A 17,952-nucleotide genomic window follows, 5' to 3' on the forward strand; every position below is an offset into this window, starting at 1 on the left:
TGCACTGAACTCAAGTTGCAGCTTCCAAGATATCTTTGGTAGGTACTCTAAGGAAGGCAGTAGAAGTGGAAGTTGCCCTGGTGGAATGTTGTCTAATATTACTAAGTACAGGTTTGCCATTTCGTGTGTAGCAGAACCGGATACAGTGTCCTATCCACTTTGAAATTGCCTTTCCCTGTGATCCTGCAGCACATGATACAAACAATTGTTCAGATATTCTGAAAGCTTTTGTTTTGTCCAAGTAGAAGTGCAATTGCCTGCGTATATCCAAGGAATGTAGTAGTCTCTCCTTTATTTTGGGGATTTGGATAAAATGTTGGCAAGTGAATAGATTGGTAAAGAGCCACACTGGAAGCCACCTTAGGCATAAAGGAAGGGTTTGTTCTTAAAGACACCCTGTCTTGGTGGAAAATAAAAGGCTCTACTGCCATTAGAGCCTGCAGTTCTGAGACTCTTCCGGCTGAGGTTATTGCCAGAAGCAGTGCAGTTTTCCATGATATATATTTTAACTCTGCTGAATTGGCTGGTTCAAAAGGAGGCAAAGTGAGCTTTTCCAAAACGAAACTGAGGTCCCAAGTTGATGTTGGTGCTCTCCGGGCCGGTGTTATGTTTTTAGCCCCTCTGAGGTACTGCTTTAGCAAAGGGTGAGAAAAAATAGGAGGATCTGTGTTGTAATGAGCAGAGATGGCAGAAGCGTGAAGCTTAATGGATGAGAAGGATAGTCCTTTGTCCAGCATCTCAGCCAAGTATTGTAGTATCTGAGGAATGTTGGGGACCAGAGGATCAAGGTTTTGAGCCTGGTTCCAGGCACAGAATCTCTTCCACTTTTCTGAATAAGATTTCCTGGTGCTAGGCCTCCTGGCCTCCAAAATGACATCCATAACAGCTTTAGAGAGAGAAGTTGTCCGTTTGGCTAATGAATCTGCCATGCAGCCAGGTTTAAGGTTTTGAGCTGACTGTGCAGTATCTTGTTTTGCCGAGTCAGGTGGTGTGGAATTTGAGGCAAAATCCAAGGTGGGCCTTGAGCCAAGTTCTTTAAGATTGGGTACCAGTGCTGGCGTGGCCAGTCTGGAGCAATCAGAATCATCTGTGGTTTGTCTGGTCTGGCTTTTAGGAGTACCTTTGAAAGGAAAGGAAAGGAGAGGCAGTGGTGGGAAGACAAACGCTTAGGCTTTTCCAGCTGAACGAAAGAGCATCCACTTTCCATGCTTGTGTGTGATAAGTCCTTGTGCAGAATTTTTGTAGTTGGCAATTCAGTGGGGAGGCAAAGAGATCTATGTCCGGGCACCCCCATTTTTGTATTATCATGCTGAAAATTTGTGGATTTAATTTCCACTCGTGAGGATCCATGATGTTTCTGCTTAGGTCATCTGCCAGAGTATTTATCTTTCCTGGCAGAATTGTGCTTGCAGATGAACTTGATAAGTCATAGCAGTGTTCCACAAGGTCATGGCTTGCCTGCATAGGGGGTAAGAATGAGTGCCCCCTTGCTCATGTACCACATCACTGTGGTGTTGTCTGTCCTTAATTGTCCTGGATGCAGAAAGTCCTTGAAAGCTGTTAGGGCATTTTGTACAGCCAACATCTCTTTTTGATTGATGTGAAGAGGCATTTGTTCTGTGGTCCATTTGCCCCGAATACATTTTCCTACCATGTGTGCTCCCCAGGCGTAATCTGCGTCAGGAGTCTGTTATAGTCTGCCTGGCTGTGGTAAGAGTGAAAGGCTGACCCTTGTTGAGGTGACATGCCTGTGCCCACCATCGAAACTCCTGTTGTAGCCAAGGAATTAAAGGTATTACTGTCTCCAAGCTGTGAGAATGTTGAGACCAAACACTTGTGTACCACTGCAATTTCCTCATATGCAGTCTTGCATATGAAATTAGTAGAATGCAGAATGCCACGAATCCCCAAGGCTTGCAGAATTTTTCTTGCAGGGAGTTGGGACTTTGTTGCCATCAATTGAAAATACAGAGTCAGATGTCCTCGTTTGTCTGGCGTGAGATAAGTCATCTGGGCCATTGTATTCAAGCTGGCACCCAGGAATATTATCTCTTGTGAGGGCACTAGTTTTGATTTGTTTTGTTTACTGTGTACCCTAGGCAACTTAATCTTTTTACGAACGCGGAATGTCCTTGCTCTCTGCGTGAATCAGGCAGTCGTCCAGCTATGGATATATTTGAATTCCTTTTGTCTGCAAAATGCAATTACTGGTGCCAGGCACTTGGTAAAGACCCTGGGCGCAGTAGATAAGCCAAAGGGCAGTGCAGAGAATTGGTAGTGCATTGAACCAGCTATGAATCTGAGGTATCTTCTGCAATTTTGTCTGATAGGGACATGCAGGTATGCCTCTGAGGTCCAAAGTAACAAGCCAAGCTTTCTTGCCTAACATGGGAAGGAGCTGTTGTAGTGTCAGCATTTTGAATTTCAGAACATCTAGGTATCCAGGTAAGTATTTAGAGTGGAAAGGTCCAGAATGGGTTTCCAGGCTTTGTCCTTTCTGGGTACCAGAAGAGTATCGAGTAAAATCCTTGTCCTTTTTCCTGCTGTGGTACTTTTTGAATAGCTCTCATGTCCATGAGAGCTGTAATTTATTTTTGTGCCTCTGCCCATTGATTTTGTGGCAGGTCTGACATTCCTTTTAGCCTTGGGAAAGTGGAACCTGTAACCCTGAGACACAATATTCAGCACCCATTTGTCTTGGGTGATTGCTTGCCAGTTTTGAGAAAAAAGTGCTAGCTTCCCCCCTAAGGGAGCTGCCAAAAGGTAAGAGTTTGGCATTGGAAGGGGGAAGTCATTGGGACTGTTTCCTGTAAGGCTGTGACTTATCCTCACCTTGTTTTGGGTTTGAAGCACCCCACTGTCGTGGTCTGTAAGAACCTTGTGGCTGAGATATGCCTCTTGGGCATTCTGCCTCTGTGGCCTGTCTCGACACCGGAAAGTACCAATTCTTAGTAGGCCAATTTCTGCTAATTCGTGGTGGCTGTACCTGTAAGAAATCTCTTACTGTTTGCATAGATTTTGCCTTATCCTCCATTTTCTTTAATACCTCTTCTGCCTTAATACCAAATAAATTATCTTGCTGCAAAGGAGCATCCAATAATTTTGCCTTAACATGATCTGGTAAACTTTGTTCTTTTAACCAGGCATGCCTTCGAATCACAGATCCTGTAACTGCTGCTCTACAAGAAACTTCTAATGAATCAAAACCATATTGCAAAGTATGCTTTCCCACTTGTTCAGCTGCATGCAATAAATCTTGCATTTCATTCTGCATTTATACTCATTTTCTGTTTTAATTGAGACACTAAATATAGTTGATACTCAAGCATGCGAAACTGGCAATTCAGAGCTCTCACTGCTAAAGTTGCAGAGGTGTAAACTTTCTTTCCCCATCTGTCTAATGATCTAGAGTCCCCATCCAAGGGAACTGGATTCTTAGCTGTGGAAGCCTTAACCCCTTTGGGACCCTGGGAAATAGTTTCTGGGTCTGCAATAGGGTTTTTATAAAGAAATTTGAGAGTCAGGGGACTCTGTAGTATCTGAATGGCTTGACTGGAGCTGGGGGTAAAGAATCTGGGTTTAAACTAGATTCAGAGAACACATCAACCACAATGTCCAACACTGGCGAATAGCAAGGGGCCTGTGCTGAGGCAGCAAAAGAAAGTCTCTGAGCGTTTTCTTGGATTCTGAGTAATCCTGGCCCTCCTAATGGAAATGCTCCCTCATGGTATGTAAAGTTTCCCCAAAAGAGTAATCCTCAGGAGGAGAGGCTGAAGGAATGGATTCTTCAGCATCAGAATCCTCATAGGGGGGTAAAGAATATCCCTGGTCTGAAGAGGAATCAGAGTATACTGAAAGCTGGTCAGAGGAATCACAGTCTGTATCCTGCCTAGGCCTTTTATCAGGAGAGGGATGGGAACCCCTGATCAGAGTTATCAAATCTTCGGCCATCTTGAACATCTGTTTTTTTAGGCATGGAGGCCTGTCCAGGTGAATGCTGTACTTGCTTCTTTGTCTTTAGTGTAGGCTTAGTCTTGGCTGTAGTTGTAATGGTAAGTTGAGTAGGCCTGAAAACACCCTCAGAAGCCGATGCCTGCTCAGCAGCTCCGGACCCATCTGAAGGGTTAATCTCCATTGGCCCAACACCTTGAGGCTCCAGAGGCCTAGGCACCTCCACGTGGGAGTCTGACGCAGCCTGTGGTTCTGAGGTAGCAGGTGTCAGGGGCTGCGAAAGCGTCTCACTGAAAACCGGCAACTGGCCTAGAAGAGGCTTCGTAGTCAGTTTTGGGCCTCAGATGCCTTTCCTTATCTTTGCGTTTTTATGCATTCCGGTCTGTTTTTCTGACGGCACTGTGTAATTAAACCTTCACCCAAACTAATGGCGAGCAAAATCAAACAGACGTTTAAATAGTGCGTTTGTTAAATCTAGCACAAAACCGACTAGAGACGTCGTGATCTGGGCCTAGGCATGGAATACAGTAAGAATGAAAATCCTTATGAGGTATTTGCTTCCCGCAAGAAATACAATTAGACATCGGTCTGAGGCAAGAAAATTTTTCCCCAATGGGGTACCCCACTTTATTGAAGACTTTGGTTCTGAAATCGAATTTGAAATCTCAGGTGTCGGCCGACCGGCACTTGCGAACTGCTTTTGCTTCAGGCACCACGCGGCAAGAAAAACTGAAGAAAATGGCGTTGGCTGCTTTTTATATACCCCTGGAGCACTGACGTCAGGGAAGAGGCGACAGCAACAGATGCCGGACCAAGACTTTGGAACTCAGGCCGACTGCAGGCCCGCCTGACGGCAGGATAACCCAAGTGTAATGACTGCAGCAGTGAAACATGATCATGGCATCTTCCAACTGCACTAGGAGCATCTCTTGAACCCAGAGGGTTTAATCGGCCATGAGCACCCAAGGTGCGCTTGCGCACACACAAGCTAGCAACCGCACACTAGACAAATTTAGCTAACAAAAATGAGAGCTACTTAGCCAAGAATTTTTTTTTTTAAGCCAACTAACTAGAGGAAAAAAAGACCCATAGATGATAGTAGCGGAGCTGCCTATGCACATCCAAAGAATTAAGTATTCTTTTCCCTTTGTTTTGGAGGTTGGGAAAGAATGTAGGCAGGTGAATGAGAATGACTTGATTTAAAAGAAGTGGCAGTGACCACAGAGCATGAAAGAAGGGCTAAATGCTGAGGGAAGCACGTCTGGGTGGAAGATGAGGAATGGTTCCACCGCTATGAGAGCCTGCAGTTTAGAGACCCACCTGGCTGCAGTGAAAGCCAGCAGCAGGTCAGTTTTCCAAATTAGAAACTTCAGATGGGCAGAGGCTGCAGGTTCGAAAGGAAGCAATTCTGCCAGAACAAAGTTAAGGTCTCATGAAGGATTACGTTGCCTTCTGGCTGGTCTGATATGGACCCTCCCCCAAGAAATAGGGGGTGTGAAAAGACAGGAGAAAGAGCAAATACACGGGCCAAAATGGCAGATGTATGAATTTTAATGGAGGAATAGGAAAAGGCCTTTATCAACCAGACTAGTCAGGTAATCTAGAATGGTAGCAATCTGGGCCGAATCAGGATTGTGCTGCTGCTGGCCCAACATGAAAAATCTTTTCCACTTAGTCAAGTATGACTTCCTACTGCCAGGCCTTCTAGATTCCTTGAGAATTGTCTTGAACCTGTTTTAGGGTAAGCTTGTTCTTTGATGCTGTGGAATTATCAAAGCTGAAAGGCAGAGTGCCTGTAGGGTGGGGTGCACAATCTTTCCTTGTCCTGAGTGAGAAGTTAATCTCAGAGGCAAGAGCCATGGACTCGGATTAGTTCAAGAAGCAGAGAATACTAACACTGCTTGGGGCTGCCTGGGCCAGTCTAGGGCCATCAATATTCCCCCTGGACCCTCTTAGCTTATCTTTAGAAGCGCTAGAGGTAATACGAGCAAGGGATGGAAATGCATAAATTAAGACTAGTCCAAAGGAAGGAGAAAACATCTGTTCTTCAGTCTGATTTCTGATTGATCCTGGAACAGAATATTTCCACTTGAGCATTTTCTGTGCAGGCTAAGAGTTCTACCTGTGGGACCCCCCCCCCCATCCCTGGGCAATGTTAAGAAAAATGTCCCGTTGCAGATGCTACTCATGGGGGTCCATCACGTGTCTGCTGAGGTGATCTGCTAGAGTACTTTGAGTCCCTGGAAGGTATGTCAGGAGGTGCAACCCCAGAGAGTGAGCAGTCTCCTAAACTTGCATCACAAAGAAGCTTAGAGGGTAAAAGTGGGTGTGTCCCTGCCTGTTTATGTACTACATAACCATGGCATTCGTTTTTTTTTTTTTTTTTACTAACAGGACCCCTGGTTTCCATTTTGTCTTGAAAGAAATCATGCCTTTTTGCACTGCCATGAGCTCTTTCCATAGGCTGGTATTAGGCTATCAGCCGTGGGGCCTATACAACCCTAGCCACAGCAGTTCCCTAGCTATTTATGTGCCTGTCCTTGAACTGAACCTCCTACTTCCCTTGAGCTTGGAGGTGTTGAAAGCGAGCCCCCAGGCAGTCTCTAAGGCATCTGTGGTGACAGTTTGGCCCTGGGGAGTGAATCTGAATGGAAGACCCCGATTCTGGGCACAAACCTGTATCCACCATGCAAACTCCTCTGAGACAAGGGATCGGCTGCATCTCAATCAGGGACAGTGTGTGCTGGCACCATACATTTGAGGTACCACTGGAGTTTCCTCACGTGCAGCCTAGCCAGGGGAACCACAAGGATACAAGATGCCACGGATCCCAGTGCTCGGAGAAACTCTCTGGCTGAGAAGCATGGTTTCTGCTGGACTCTTTGAAAGTAGTTGGTCAAAAAGGAGACCCTGTCTGGGGGAAGGAAGGATTTACGTGACTAGTCCAGGACTGCCCCCAGGAAAAACTATCCTGTTGGTTGCAATGGTATTGGATTTTTGCAGATTTATCATGAAGCCCAGGGAGGACAGGAAGTCTTGGGTAAATTTCAGATCCTTGTGAAGTTTTGATAGATTTGTGGCTTGTATCAGGCAATTGCCCAGGTAAGGGTATACTTGGACCCCTCGGGTCCTGCAGAAGGTAACTGCAGAGGCCAAGCACTTAGTGAAAACCCTTGGGACAGTAGACAAGCCAAAGGGCAGTGCTGAAAATTGATAGCGACTGGAACCTGCTCTGAAGCAAAGAAAGCTTCCGTGCGATTCTTGAACTGGAATATGGAGGTAGGAATGTTTTAGATCCAGAAAAATCATAAAGGCCCATGGGGTTATCTTGGGCAGGAGTTTCTGAAGTCAACATTTTGAATTTTGGAACCAGGAAAAACTGACTGAGGTTGAAGAGGTCTAAGATAGGACACAAACAGCCTTCTTTTCTGGGAATCAGGAATAGCCTGGCATAGAACCCTTTGCCTTTTTGATGTTCTGGAAGTGGTTCCACCGATTATGGAGAACACAAAATCTGGATTTGAGAAAGGTTATCCAGATTATTCCTCAGAATCAAAACACCTGAGTATTTTAAAGACTCTCTGAAAGTAAGTTGGTAACCATTTGAAATAATGTCTAGAACCCACTTGTCTGGAGTGAGGAGTCCAGTTTTGTTTGAAAGGGGAATTCACTGTTGCTCTTGGGCAGTAGCCTAGGGCCTAGAACTCCCTTGCCTGAGTCTCTGCAGCGGCTGCGCTGTCAGAGTCCTGTCCTGCTGGGTTTTCCCCTATCTGCCTCTAGGCTGGAAAGCTCCTACTAAACCTAGGAGGCCAAACTTGGAGGAAGTCTTTCACAGTTTGCATAGACTTAGCTTTGTCCTCCATCTTCAAGAACAGCTTCAGATCCAGAGGAAATCCTTGTCAAGGGGAGCAAAGGTTAGTTTTAACATGGTCAGGAAGATACCGTTCACCAAGCCACACATGCTTTCCAATAACTGAGCCAGTGGCAGCCACCCGGCTAGAAACCTCCATAGTATCATAACCACAGTGCAAGTAATGCCTTGCTATGCAAGAACTGGAGTGGAGAGATCCAAAGCTATAGGTTTTTATCCTCCAGTGATAAGACCTTTTATTTAAGCTGACTCACAATGGTTTGCTGATATTTAATCATGTGAAGTTGACAGATGACACCCCTCATAGTAAAGGTGGCTGATGTGTATACCTTTTTTTTCCCAAATCTATCAAGGGGCCTATTCTCTCTATCGGTAGGTAAAGGCTTTCGAGAGGAATTGGCTCTAGCGTCTTTGGGTCCCAAGGTGACCACCTCTGGCTCAGCAGATGGATTTTTTTATACGGTATTGCTGGGCGTCCTGTACCCTATAAAACAGGTCTGGTTTACGAGGGGCTGGGGGAAGAGTCCGGATTCAAGGAGGAATCCTGGAAGACATCCTCCACCACCTCTAAAATGGGTGGAATAGCAAGAGGTTTGCACTCTGGCAGATCCAGGAACTCCCAAATTCTCTCTTTTTGACTAAGGGTATTTCTGGAAATGTTCCCTCATTGCATGGAGAGTCCCTCCAAAGGGGATATCCTTGGTTGGGGGAGGGGGGAGGCAGAGGCCAGTTTCTCCTCAGAATCTGAATCCTCAAAAGAAGCCGCGGGTTCTTCTTCAAAACCAACCCCCTCCTGGTCTGAATCCTCAGATTCAAAAAGATCTGGAAAAGCTTCAGAAACAGGATCCCTTTTCTTTTTACCTGGGGAAACATCCCCAGGCGCTGGTCTAGACCCAACTATGAAGATCAGGTCTTCAGCTATTGCAAGTCCTGTTGGTATCTTAAGAAAGGGAGCTGGTAGGTCTAGGCAAAGGCCCGGCAGCAGTACCTCTCTTAGAAGTTGCTTTGGCTTTCGGCCTAGGGAACCAGACATCCCGATGCCTCTCTGGAAGATGGATGAACCAGTGTAGGCTGAAGCCACAAAGAAATGTTACCAGGAACAGAGTGCTCTTTGGAAGCATAGGCCTGCAGAGCAGCCCCAGACCCAACTGATGAGCTGAAAGCAAGGGTTTGTGCAGAAGCAGAGGGACCTGGCAGCATGCTGGACTCCAAGTGGAGTTCACAGAGACCTGCCTTCGCCACCTCAGACACAGAAGGTGGCTGCGAAAGCACCTTGCCTTCAACAATCAAATGCCTAAAAGGAGAAACAAATGGAGAATAACAGTCAGAGGGCTTTAGCCTGGGTCTTTTTCCTATTGCACCTAGGCTGCTCAACCTCAGAACGACCGGTGGCCACCAATGACTAAGGAGTCTAGCTAAAACCTTGGCCCTACATCTGATAATCCTAAAGTTAAAGCAGGCACAAAAGTGGCAACTATGGACATTGTGATCCAGGCCTAAACAGGTGACGCAAAGCGAGTGGAAGTCCGTGTGGGATATGCTTACCATAGCAGAGACAATTATTTACTTTTACACCAGTTTAAAGCAAAATAAAGGCATTCCCCAATGGGCTACTTCTCGTTCAGATGACCTCTCTCTGGTGTGGACCGACAGACACTACTTTGGGCTCTGATGGCAAGAAAAGACCGATTTTATGATGTAGTCTGGCTCCCTATATACCCAAGTGTATTGACATTGGTTAGGGTGACTATCAACCTAAGGAGGAGGAAAGAATTTTCTCTGGTAGTTGGGCCAGCCAAGGACTTGCACGGCAGGAAATCCCACAAGTCAGGACTGCAACAGTGAAACTCAAAGAACATCTGTACAAGTCCAAGTAGTAAAGCACCAAAAGTCATCCGTAGGATGTCCAACAAGCTGCGTAAACTGGTTCCATGGTATCCATGTATTTATTTATATATTTATATGATCTTATACAATATTTTTAACATTTTTAACATTTTTAATATTACATGTTTTTTTGATGTGTGTTAATGTTTTAGTACTGCATTGATTTTTATATACATGTTTTAAACAAAAGTAACTTGTCTTACATTTTCAGGGAAATTATTCCCATCAGCAAAGAGTTAAAATCTGTACCAATCAATGGCCAGTCTATAGGAACCTAAATGTAATTAATTGAACAATTAGGACTATTTAAACTGAGGATGTATGTAAAAACACAGATTCTGATGAAGTCTCCATGCAGGAGATGAAAGCGCTCAATCTGCTTGTTTTCTCAATGTTTAACAGTTTTTTAGTTATTCAATAAATTTTGTGGTAATTGGTTGAACTGCGGTGGACTACAGAAGGATTTTTATACTAAAAACGGAGGAAAGCCTTTGACAGTAGATTGCGCATTCACTTATTTGTTTTCGTGGTTTTGGGCTACTTTGGTTACTAGTTACTTTTTGGCGCTACACTGGTATAGAGGATTCCCGGTCGGAATGGAGAGCAGTTCCCTATTAAGTGAGTTGATTAAACTGATACAGAGTTGCGCACAAACCAACAACAATGGTATAGAAACTTCTAATGATATCCCCTGTGCACAAAGCACACCTAGATGCCTGGGGGACCGTAATCATGTTACACCAACTTGCGACAATGGAGACTGGTCGCACAGGAAAGAGTGGAGAACATTTCCGGTCTAGCCACGAGGATATAGAGAGCGCTAACGCTTGCAATGGTGGAGATAGGAGGCAGAAAGAGAACTTTGTGGGACATTAATTTCAATGTGGACTTTTCCAAATGGTTGGAGAATTCGTTTGGGACTTACAGAGATAGGAGCAAACGCGAATTATAAACTTCGGATATAAGGACAAATGTAAGACCTTAAAACAGCTGTTAACTAAATTTAAAAAAGTTTAGCATTGGATAATTGGTAACTTAAGAAATGTATCGACTATAAAATAGTACCAAAGGGACTTGGAATAAATAAGTTCCCCAACAATACTATTTTTGATTCTGAGTTTTTTAAAACTACTGTAAACATACTAAATGATTGTGGGCTGGCCATTCTTAAGGCAACGATTAAGAACAATGAAGAAATTATGGTTGAATGTAAAAAAAGAAATAGATAGACTTAATGGAGAAATTAATGCAGACCTTTTATTTTCAGTTGATGAATATAAGAGAAATTAATGCAGACCTTTTATTTTCAGTTGATGAATATTATTTTAGGACAATGCATGATGTCGATAATGTTATTTCAAGGAACAAGAATAGGAAAACCTGGAAACTAGAAAGGGACCTGGATGACTATAGAATGGGGAAAGCATATCACTGTGACAATAGGAACATTAGGGGGAAATACAACTACAAAGAAGGTGGTTACTACAACAGAAGAAATGATATAGGGAATAATGTATATGAACATCTAGGGAACATAGTTATACACACAATCAGTATACACAAGAAGAAACTAACAGAAATCCCTTTAGGGGAACAGGGACCAAGAAGGTCCGAAAGGATAAGGAATTCAGAACACCAACCCTCCTATGCAACAGTCATGAAGAATTATTATATCCCACCACAGAGAAGGATGGGTGTCAGGGAGAGGTAATGGTAAATCTTTTCCCATTGTCTCTGGAAAGTACAATAGAAAATGATTCAAATGATATGGATAAAAACAATGGATCTAAATTAGTTATTTATTCACAGGATAATTTTTTCATTTATAACTATACAGATGTGGAGATGAAACAAGAACATTTTAACTTATTTACAAAAGGAGGTTTTACATTTGTCCCAGTTAGAAAACCTGGTATAGATGAGATTCTATTAGATATTAAGTTATTTACAAGAAAACTGAAATTTATTTCATATGTTTAAGGAAAGGAATAATAATAGTAACAGAAGTAACCTTAAGAAAGCTAGTACTTTTAACCCTCCCCTACACCAAGATATATTACATTTTGAAAGATGTGTTATGGGTACAATAAGAGATGGGTATACAAAACAAGTAACAACAAAAAACAATTTAACTAAAGAGGAAACCCACACTTTGGAAGAACTAAGGGACAATATTAATCTACGGGTCATGAAACCAGACAAGGGTGGGGGGGGGGGGTCCTGATGGATACATGGGATTATACTAAGAGAATATGTGACATACTAAGGTATTGTCCTTGTCTAATATCTAGAAATGAGGTTAACATTTCATACAGGAAAACATATATGATTCTAGAGGACAATTTACTAAAAGGACTTATTGACAAAGAACTATACAACTTAAGAGTACCAAAACCAGTAATTCCAGTAATTTTTGGTATACCTAAAATACATAAAGATAAAGAACCCCCCCCTTAAGACCCACTGTATCTTCACAAGGATCCAAGACACAACCCTTGGCAATTTTTGTAGATTCTAAAATAAAGGTATTTTATAAGAAATATCCCCACATCCTAATAGATTCCTGGGATTTCCTTACCAAGATTGGGTCCAAATTATATAGGGATAGCACAATTTTTGTGACTGTCAATGTTAAAGATTTATTTTCAGTCATCCCCACACAATACTGGGCTAGACTGGTTTGAAAAAATGATAGTGGAGATGAAAATTTTAACATCGGATGATTTTAAATCTGTTTTAGAGAACATGGAACTTGTATTGAAATACAATTATATTTACTTTCAAGGTGACTTATACCACCAAATAGATAGTGTGGCTATGGGGTCAGCCTGTGCACCCATCTACGCAAATATGTTATTTTGGGAAAGACAATTCATTTTTAATTCGATCTTTTATAAATTTATTAGTGGATATTACAGATTTCTGGACGATATCTTTATTTTATGGGATGGAACTAAAGAAAAAATTAGTGAGTTCATTGAATATATGAATAGTACAGAGTTTCTTAAATTTACGTTTGAAATGGACACATATGAAGCACACTATTTGGATGTGAAATTAATAAAAGATCATGCTAATAACAAATAGAAATCTAGAATTTACAGGAAGGATTGTTTTTCCAATTCCTACTTACATTTTATGAGTGACCACCCATACCATTCCAAAACAAACATAATAAAAGGTCAAATGATTAGAGCAGCCAGGATGACATCGGATAGAAGTGATTTAAAGCAGGAAAGAGATTCTAAAAAACATGTTCAAGGAAAGAGGGTACCCAGAACACATGATTGAGACAAACAAGAAATTAGTTCTGGATAAATGGGATACGGTATATAAACCATTACTCACCAACTCTGGTGGGGTTGAAGTGGATGAAATAAATAGTAAAGACAATGAAGATAGGCTGCCCTATTTAATCCTGACACATTTCAATGGTCCTGATACATTTCAATGGTGTGGGATGGATTAAGAAATGCATAAATGATACGTGGGGAATGTTCAATAGAATGCCCACCAGAATAGATGTATTTCAACAAACACTCAGATATGCTTTTAGAAAAAACAAGAACTTGAAAAAAACATATTTGAGAGAAAGAAAAATACTACAAGGGTGACAGCTGCAACATGTACTAAGTATGGCACATTTAAATGTGGTAGATGTGCACAATTGTCCCTTCATTGCAGGGACTAAAGACCTGGACTTTCCCAGTTTAAACACGAGATCGACAGGGGACAAATATTACAGTTGCTACACAAAAGGTGTAGTGTATTGATGTTATTGTAAGAAGTGTTGGAAATACTACATTGGAAAAAATGAATGTAATCTAAGGGCTCGTATATATGAACACAATAGAGATATTATCAAGATGAATGACAAAATGCACTTTTTAGGCACACCCGAACATGTAAGGAGGCTGACTTTAAATTTTGGATACTGGAAGAGGTGGTTAAACAGGAGAGGTGGGGATTGGGAAACCAAAATTGAATTCAGGGAAATGGTCTGACAGTTAAGACTGGATGCATGTGGTAATAATGGATTAAATGACTGCATATCCATTAACTCGGCACTTAGAAGACCCCAAGAGGCACCGTAAAGATTACTACCATTACTATTTTCTCATTATTATTAGTGCAGTATTTTTATTTAGCATGTATGTATCCATGTATTTATATATTTATATGATCTTATACAATACTTTTAACATTTTTAACATCATTTTTAACTATTTTTAATATTACATTTTTTTGATGTGTGTTAATGTTTTAGTACTGCACTGATTTTTATATACATGTTTTAAACAAAAGTAACTTGTCTTTATTGGTACTAGACTGCGCATTCACTTATTTGTTAAACTGGTTCTGTCTCTGATACAAAAAAATGCAATCTGTCGAACACTCATTTCAGCGAATAATCATAACTTCAAAGTTTGTAGATGGGGCTGTGCCCGCTTAATATATATACCTACTGTGAGGTCACACTACAGTGAAGAAAGGGTAAATATCCCACTCTTCACTGTAGTGCAATCCCAAATACACATTTCTGATGTTATGATTATTCGCTCATATGAGTGTTCGACAGATTGCGTTTTCGTGCATCTAAAGTAGACCAGCGTAAACTAATGTAACAGGAACATAAGTATCCACCTGTTCACTAGGCAGAGAATAAAATCCAGCATTGCATGCTGGAGATCAAGTAATGGCTACCACCAAAGGTGTTAAGTGCAGTATTGTGGTATGGCATCATTTAGTTCTCTGGGTTAATTCTTGTCAAGAATGCTTTGTGTGTGGAATCTGCATGTTCTTGCGTGCTAGTGGGTTTTCACTACATGCTCATATTTCTTCAAAATGTAAGGCAAACTGCAAGTCAACTGGCAATTTTTTGGGTATGGCTACACATGCTTACACACCTACATATTACAACATACACACACGAGAACCCACACACCTGTGTGCTTGTGCATGTTATGCAATAGACTAGCATCCCATCCAGGATTATGTCTCTGCCTTATGCCTGTGTTGAGCAGGGACAGACTATGGGTCCCCTGTAACCCTGAATTAGGAAAAGCAAATATTGGAAAATTAATGAACAAGAGCACTAGATTTAATATGGATGACATTACACTTGAAAAAGCATGTTTAGTTAAGCTCCTGGAACGGAAGGGTTAATTGGGTCCACTTTACCACCACAGGCTTTACCCTCCCTCAGTTCTGACATCATGTTACAGTTAACTTCTAACCTCTTGCCCTAACTGGCAAGCGACCAATACAGCAATAAATGGCTTAGATTTCATGATGTGAGAATTACTCAGAGAGCAACCAAGGGGAAATCTCTGTCAGATGTTCCACCCATTTTTTTGATTAAACACAAGTTACTGACGAGTAACCTCCCTGCAAAAAAAAAAAAAAGAAAAAAGAAAAGGATCAAATCTTGAAAAACAATCTCAATACAATGAAGATTACTTTAAATGTGTGCACGCAAGTGTCTGAAGTCATTATATGGCCAGTCACTCCTAGAACCGGCACTCTGGCTTTATATCCATTGCTTACTAGGAAAGGCTTCAGTTACCTGGTGACCCCAATACAACAGAGTAAGCACTGGAAAAATGAAAAAATGAACAAGCCTTGCATGCCTTGAAGACAATTCTGAGACTCGCTGTTAAAAAGCGACCTCATCTTATTTGGCTCTGTGTAGTCGCTCTGTTTTCATGCACTTTTTTAAAGTGCAATTCTCACATACCTGGCATATTTTTGATACCAAAACAAAGTTAAGGCTCATGCACAAGTATGTCAGCACTCAAACAGCCAACAATAAGTACTTGCTTCTATACAATTTATCTGCCTCATTTGCTTAGTAATGGAAACTAGACAGGATCTGTTAAACATACATGTCTAACTCAGTGTTTCTTTTGACCCTCTCAGCCCTCTCGTAGCTTGATGACACACCGCTGAAAAGCAAAACAACACTTCTGAATAAGTCATTCAACTTACTATATTAAACAGTTTAGCACTATTACTTCATAGCACAACTGGGGGGAAAAAACAAAACAAAAAAAAACATTCTGCTCAAAACTGCTAGTATCCCATGGTTTAACATACAGGCCACATGTGGCGGAGCTTCTCAAAATATTACTTTCTGTAGAATACCTACCTTACAGATTACCATTTCATCTACACGCTGCCGAGGTGTTTGCCCTGCTTTAGGTCTCACAAGAATGTACACTGCATTCACTGTAGGGCAAGAACGGAGAAGCTTTTCCAATAACACTTTTCCCATAAAACCTGTAGCACCAGTAATAAGAACATTCTTCCCCTCATAGAATTCTACAATGGACTTCATTGTGCTCTGAAGAGAAAAGAAAAAAACATGGAGTCACAAAGTGGCAATATCGCAATAAAGATCCAGTACAGTTTATAGCAGGTCAAGTGTGAGGTCCACCTAAGCAATTCTACATGCCAAAAACATTTGTACACTGATCAAAGTGAATCTTGACTTTATTTCCCTTAGAAAATGCTCTAAAATGCTTGGAACAGAAGCAGTAGAGAGATCCAAGTGCCTGGCCACAGACCACACAGTCGGTACATTTGAAGAAACAAATTGTACACAAACTGCTTAAAGGCTCTATTTCTTTATTCATTCACCTACAAACTCGTGTGAAGTCCACACCCTGAAGTATGTTATGCACCTAGTTCAACAATAATGCTAACTTTGAAATATGTACTACAAAATAAAATAATTGCAAAGGACAGGAGTGAGGGAAAGGAAATACTTAAGGGAGCTCAACTACATGACAGGACACAAGCAGGAGAAACCAGCCACATTTTGGAATCACTCCAAAAAATAAAGTCCTGACAAAGATTAGTGTGCTTTCAAAGGGATTAACTTTTGTTCCCCACTGCAGGTCTGACACAGCAAAGTACTGGCCGATTTAAAATCCTATGTCAGAAAATTGAATCTGAAAGTTCTGTGCCATGGCAAATCTGATACCACTGAAAGAAAAGAAAAAAAAAAAAAGGCAAAAAAAAGCTATTGAACAAACAAAAGACCCAATAGTTACTGCCCTCCCTTACACGAAACTTTAGCAGCCTTCGAGGTCAAATGTGAAATGGATATCAGAAAAGTAATGCAAAAACCAGCACAGAGAAAGTTCTACAACCTTGAAGGTCCATAGGTTAAGTACTAGGCCAACTGCCCTTGTGGGCCATTTTAAGCCTAGCCAATTACCCCATGAGAGACTCAAACCCTGCACCTTGTGTCTGCAAGGTAAACACCTTAACCATTTTACCAACCTCCCACCTGTGAGAAAATAAGAATGATTAGAGCTAGAAAAAGAAATCTCCATGGGTTATGAAGGCTGACAAGGGACAGGGTATTGCTGTTACATACCAGCAGCTATAACCAGAGCATAGAAGAAATGCCGCATGACACTATTATGACTAACTTTAGAAGAGATTAAGGCATCAAACAAATGGTACACAGCCTTGACTGGTTTGTTAACAGAGTTTGTTGGACTATCTAGAGACAACTTCCCCCCACTTGCCTAAATTCTTTGGACTCCCTAAGCCACATAAAGATAGAGAACTCTTACAGGCCAGTGGTTGTAAGCTGGCTCTACAGCGATGTTGTAGTGTACTGTATAACATTAAGTCCCAGGGCTACAGGTTGCCCAAGGTCACCACTCCCAAGACCTTGAAAATGACTTTTTGGTGAGGGGATACTAATGCAATGTCAAGCATTCTGGAACCTATAATTGAACTGAAGTACAAATTCACCAGTACATAAAAGTCCTTATAGGAGGGTTTTAAAGAAACTTATGGTTAACATACCTAAAAGGACAGCTGTATCTTGACTGTGTTTAATATTACTGATGCTGTAATAGTGGAGAGAAATGAGCCATAATTACCGAAAGCTCCTAACTAATTGGACATCCTTGGGGAAGTTTCTGGCTTTCCTGTACACAAAGGAAGGAGCATCAAGAGTTGGGATAAAGGTAGGTCCCGACCATTGGATACATGCATCAATAAGTGTAGAGCCGGGGATGTTGTAGTGTACTGGCTCACCGGCAGTTTCATGCAGTAGTGGGCATGGCCAGAGTGACAAGCATAATGTCTGTGAAATGGAATGGAAGAGAGGCAAGATTGGCATGCCATGCATATTACCACATGACATCATGCATATAATAAATGTAGATGAGCAGCTGTGACTACTGTACCTCCCTGATAATCTTAAATAAGGATGCTCAGTA

General features: G+C 41.7%; 1 protein-coding gene across 1 annotated transcript in view; it reads right to left on the reverse strand.

Annotated features, from left to right (window-relative positions):
• The window catches only part of LOC122794974 (fatty acyl-CoA reductase 1-like), a 647,127-nt gene that overhangs the window by 499,397 nt on the left and 129,778 nt on the right, over positions 1–17,952 (reverse strand). Inside the window, exon 2 of the mRNA XM_044063565.1 lies at positions 15,858–16,052. Coding sequence (XP_043919500.1) covers positions 15,858–16,046 — 189 coding nt within the window. The 5' untranslated portion in view covers positions 16,047–16,052. The remainder of the gene's footprint in view (positions 1–15,857; positions 16,053–17,952) is intronic.

The sequence above is a fragment of the Protopterus annectens genome, chromosome 2.part1 (assembly GCF_019279795.1).
Source record: "Protopterus annectens isolate FY-2018-M chromosome 2.part1, PAN1.0, whole genome shotgun sequence".
Lineage (NCBI taxonomy): Eukaryota > Metazoa > Chordata > Ceratodontiformes > Protopteridae > Protopterus > Protopterus annectens.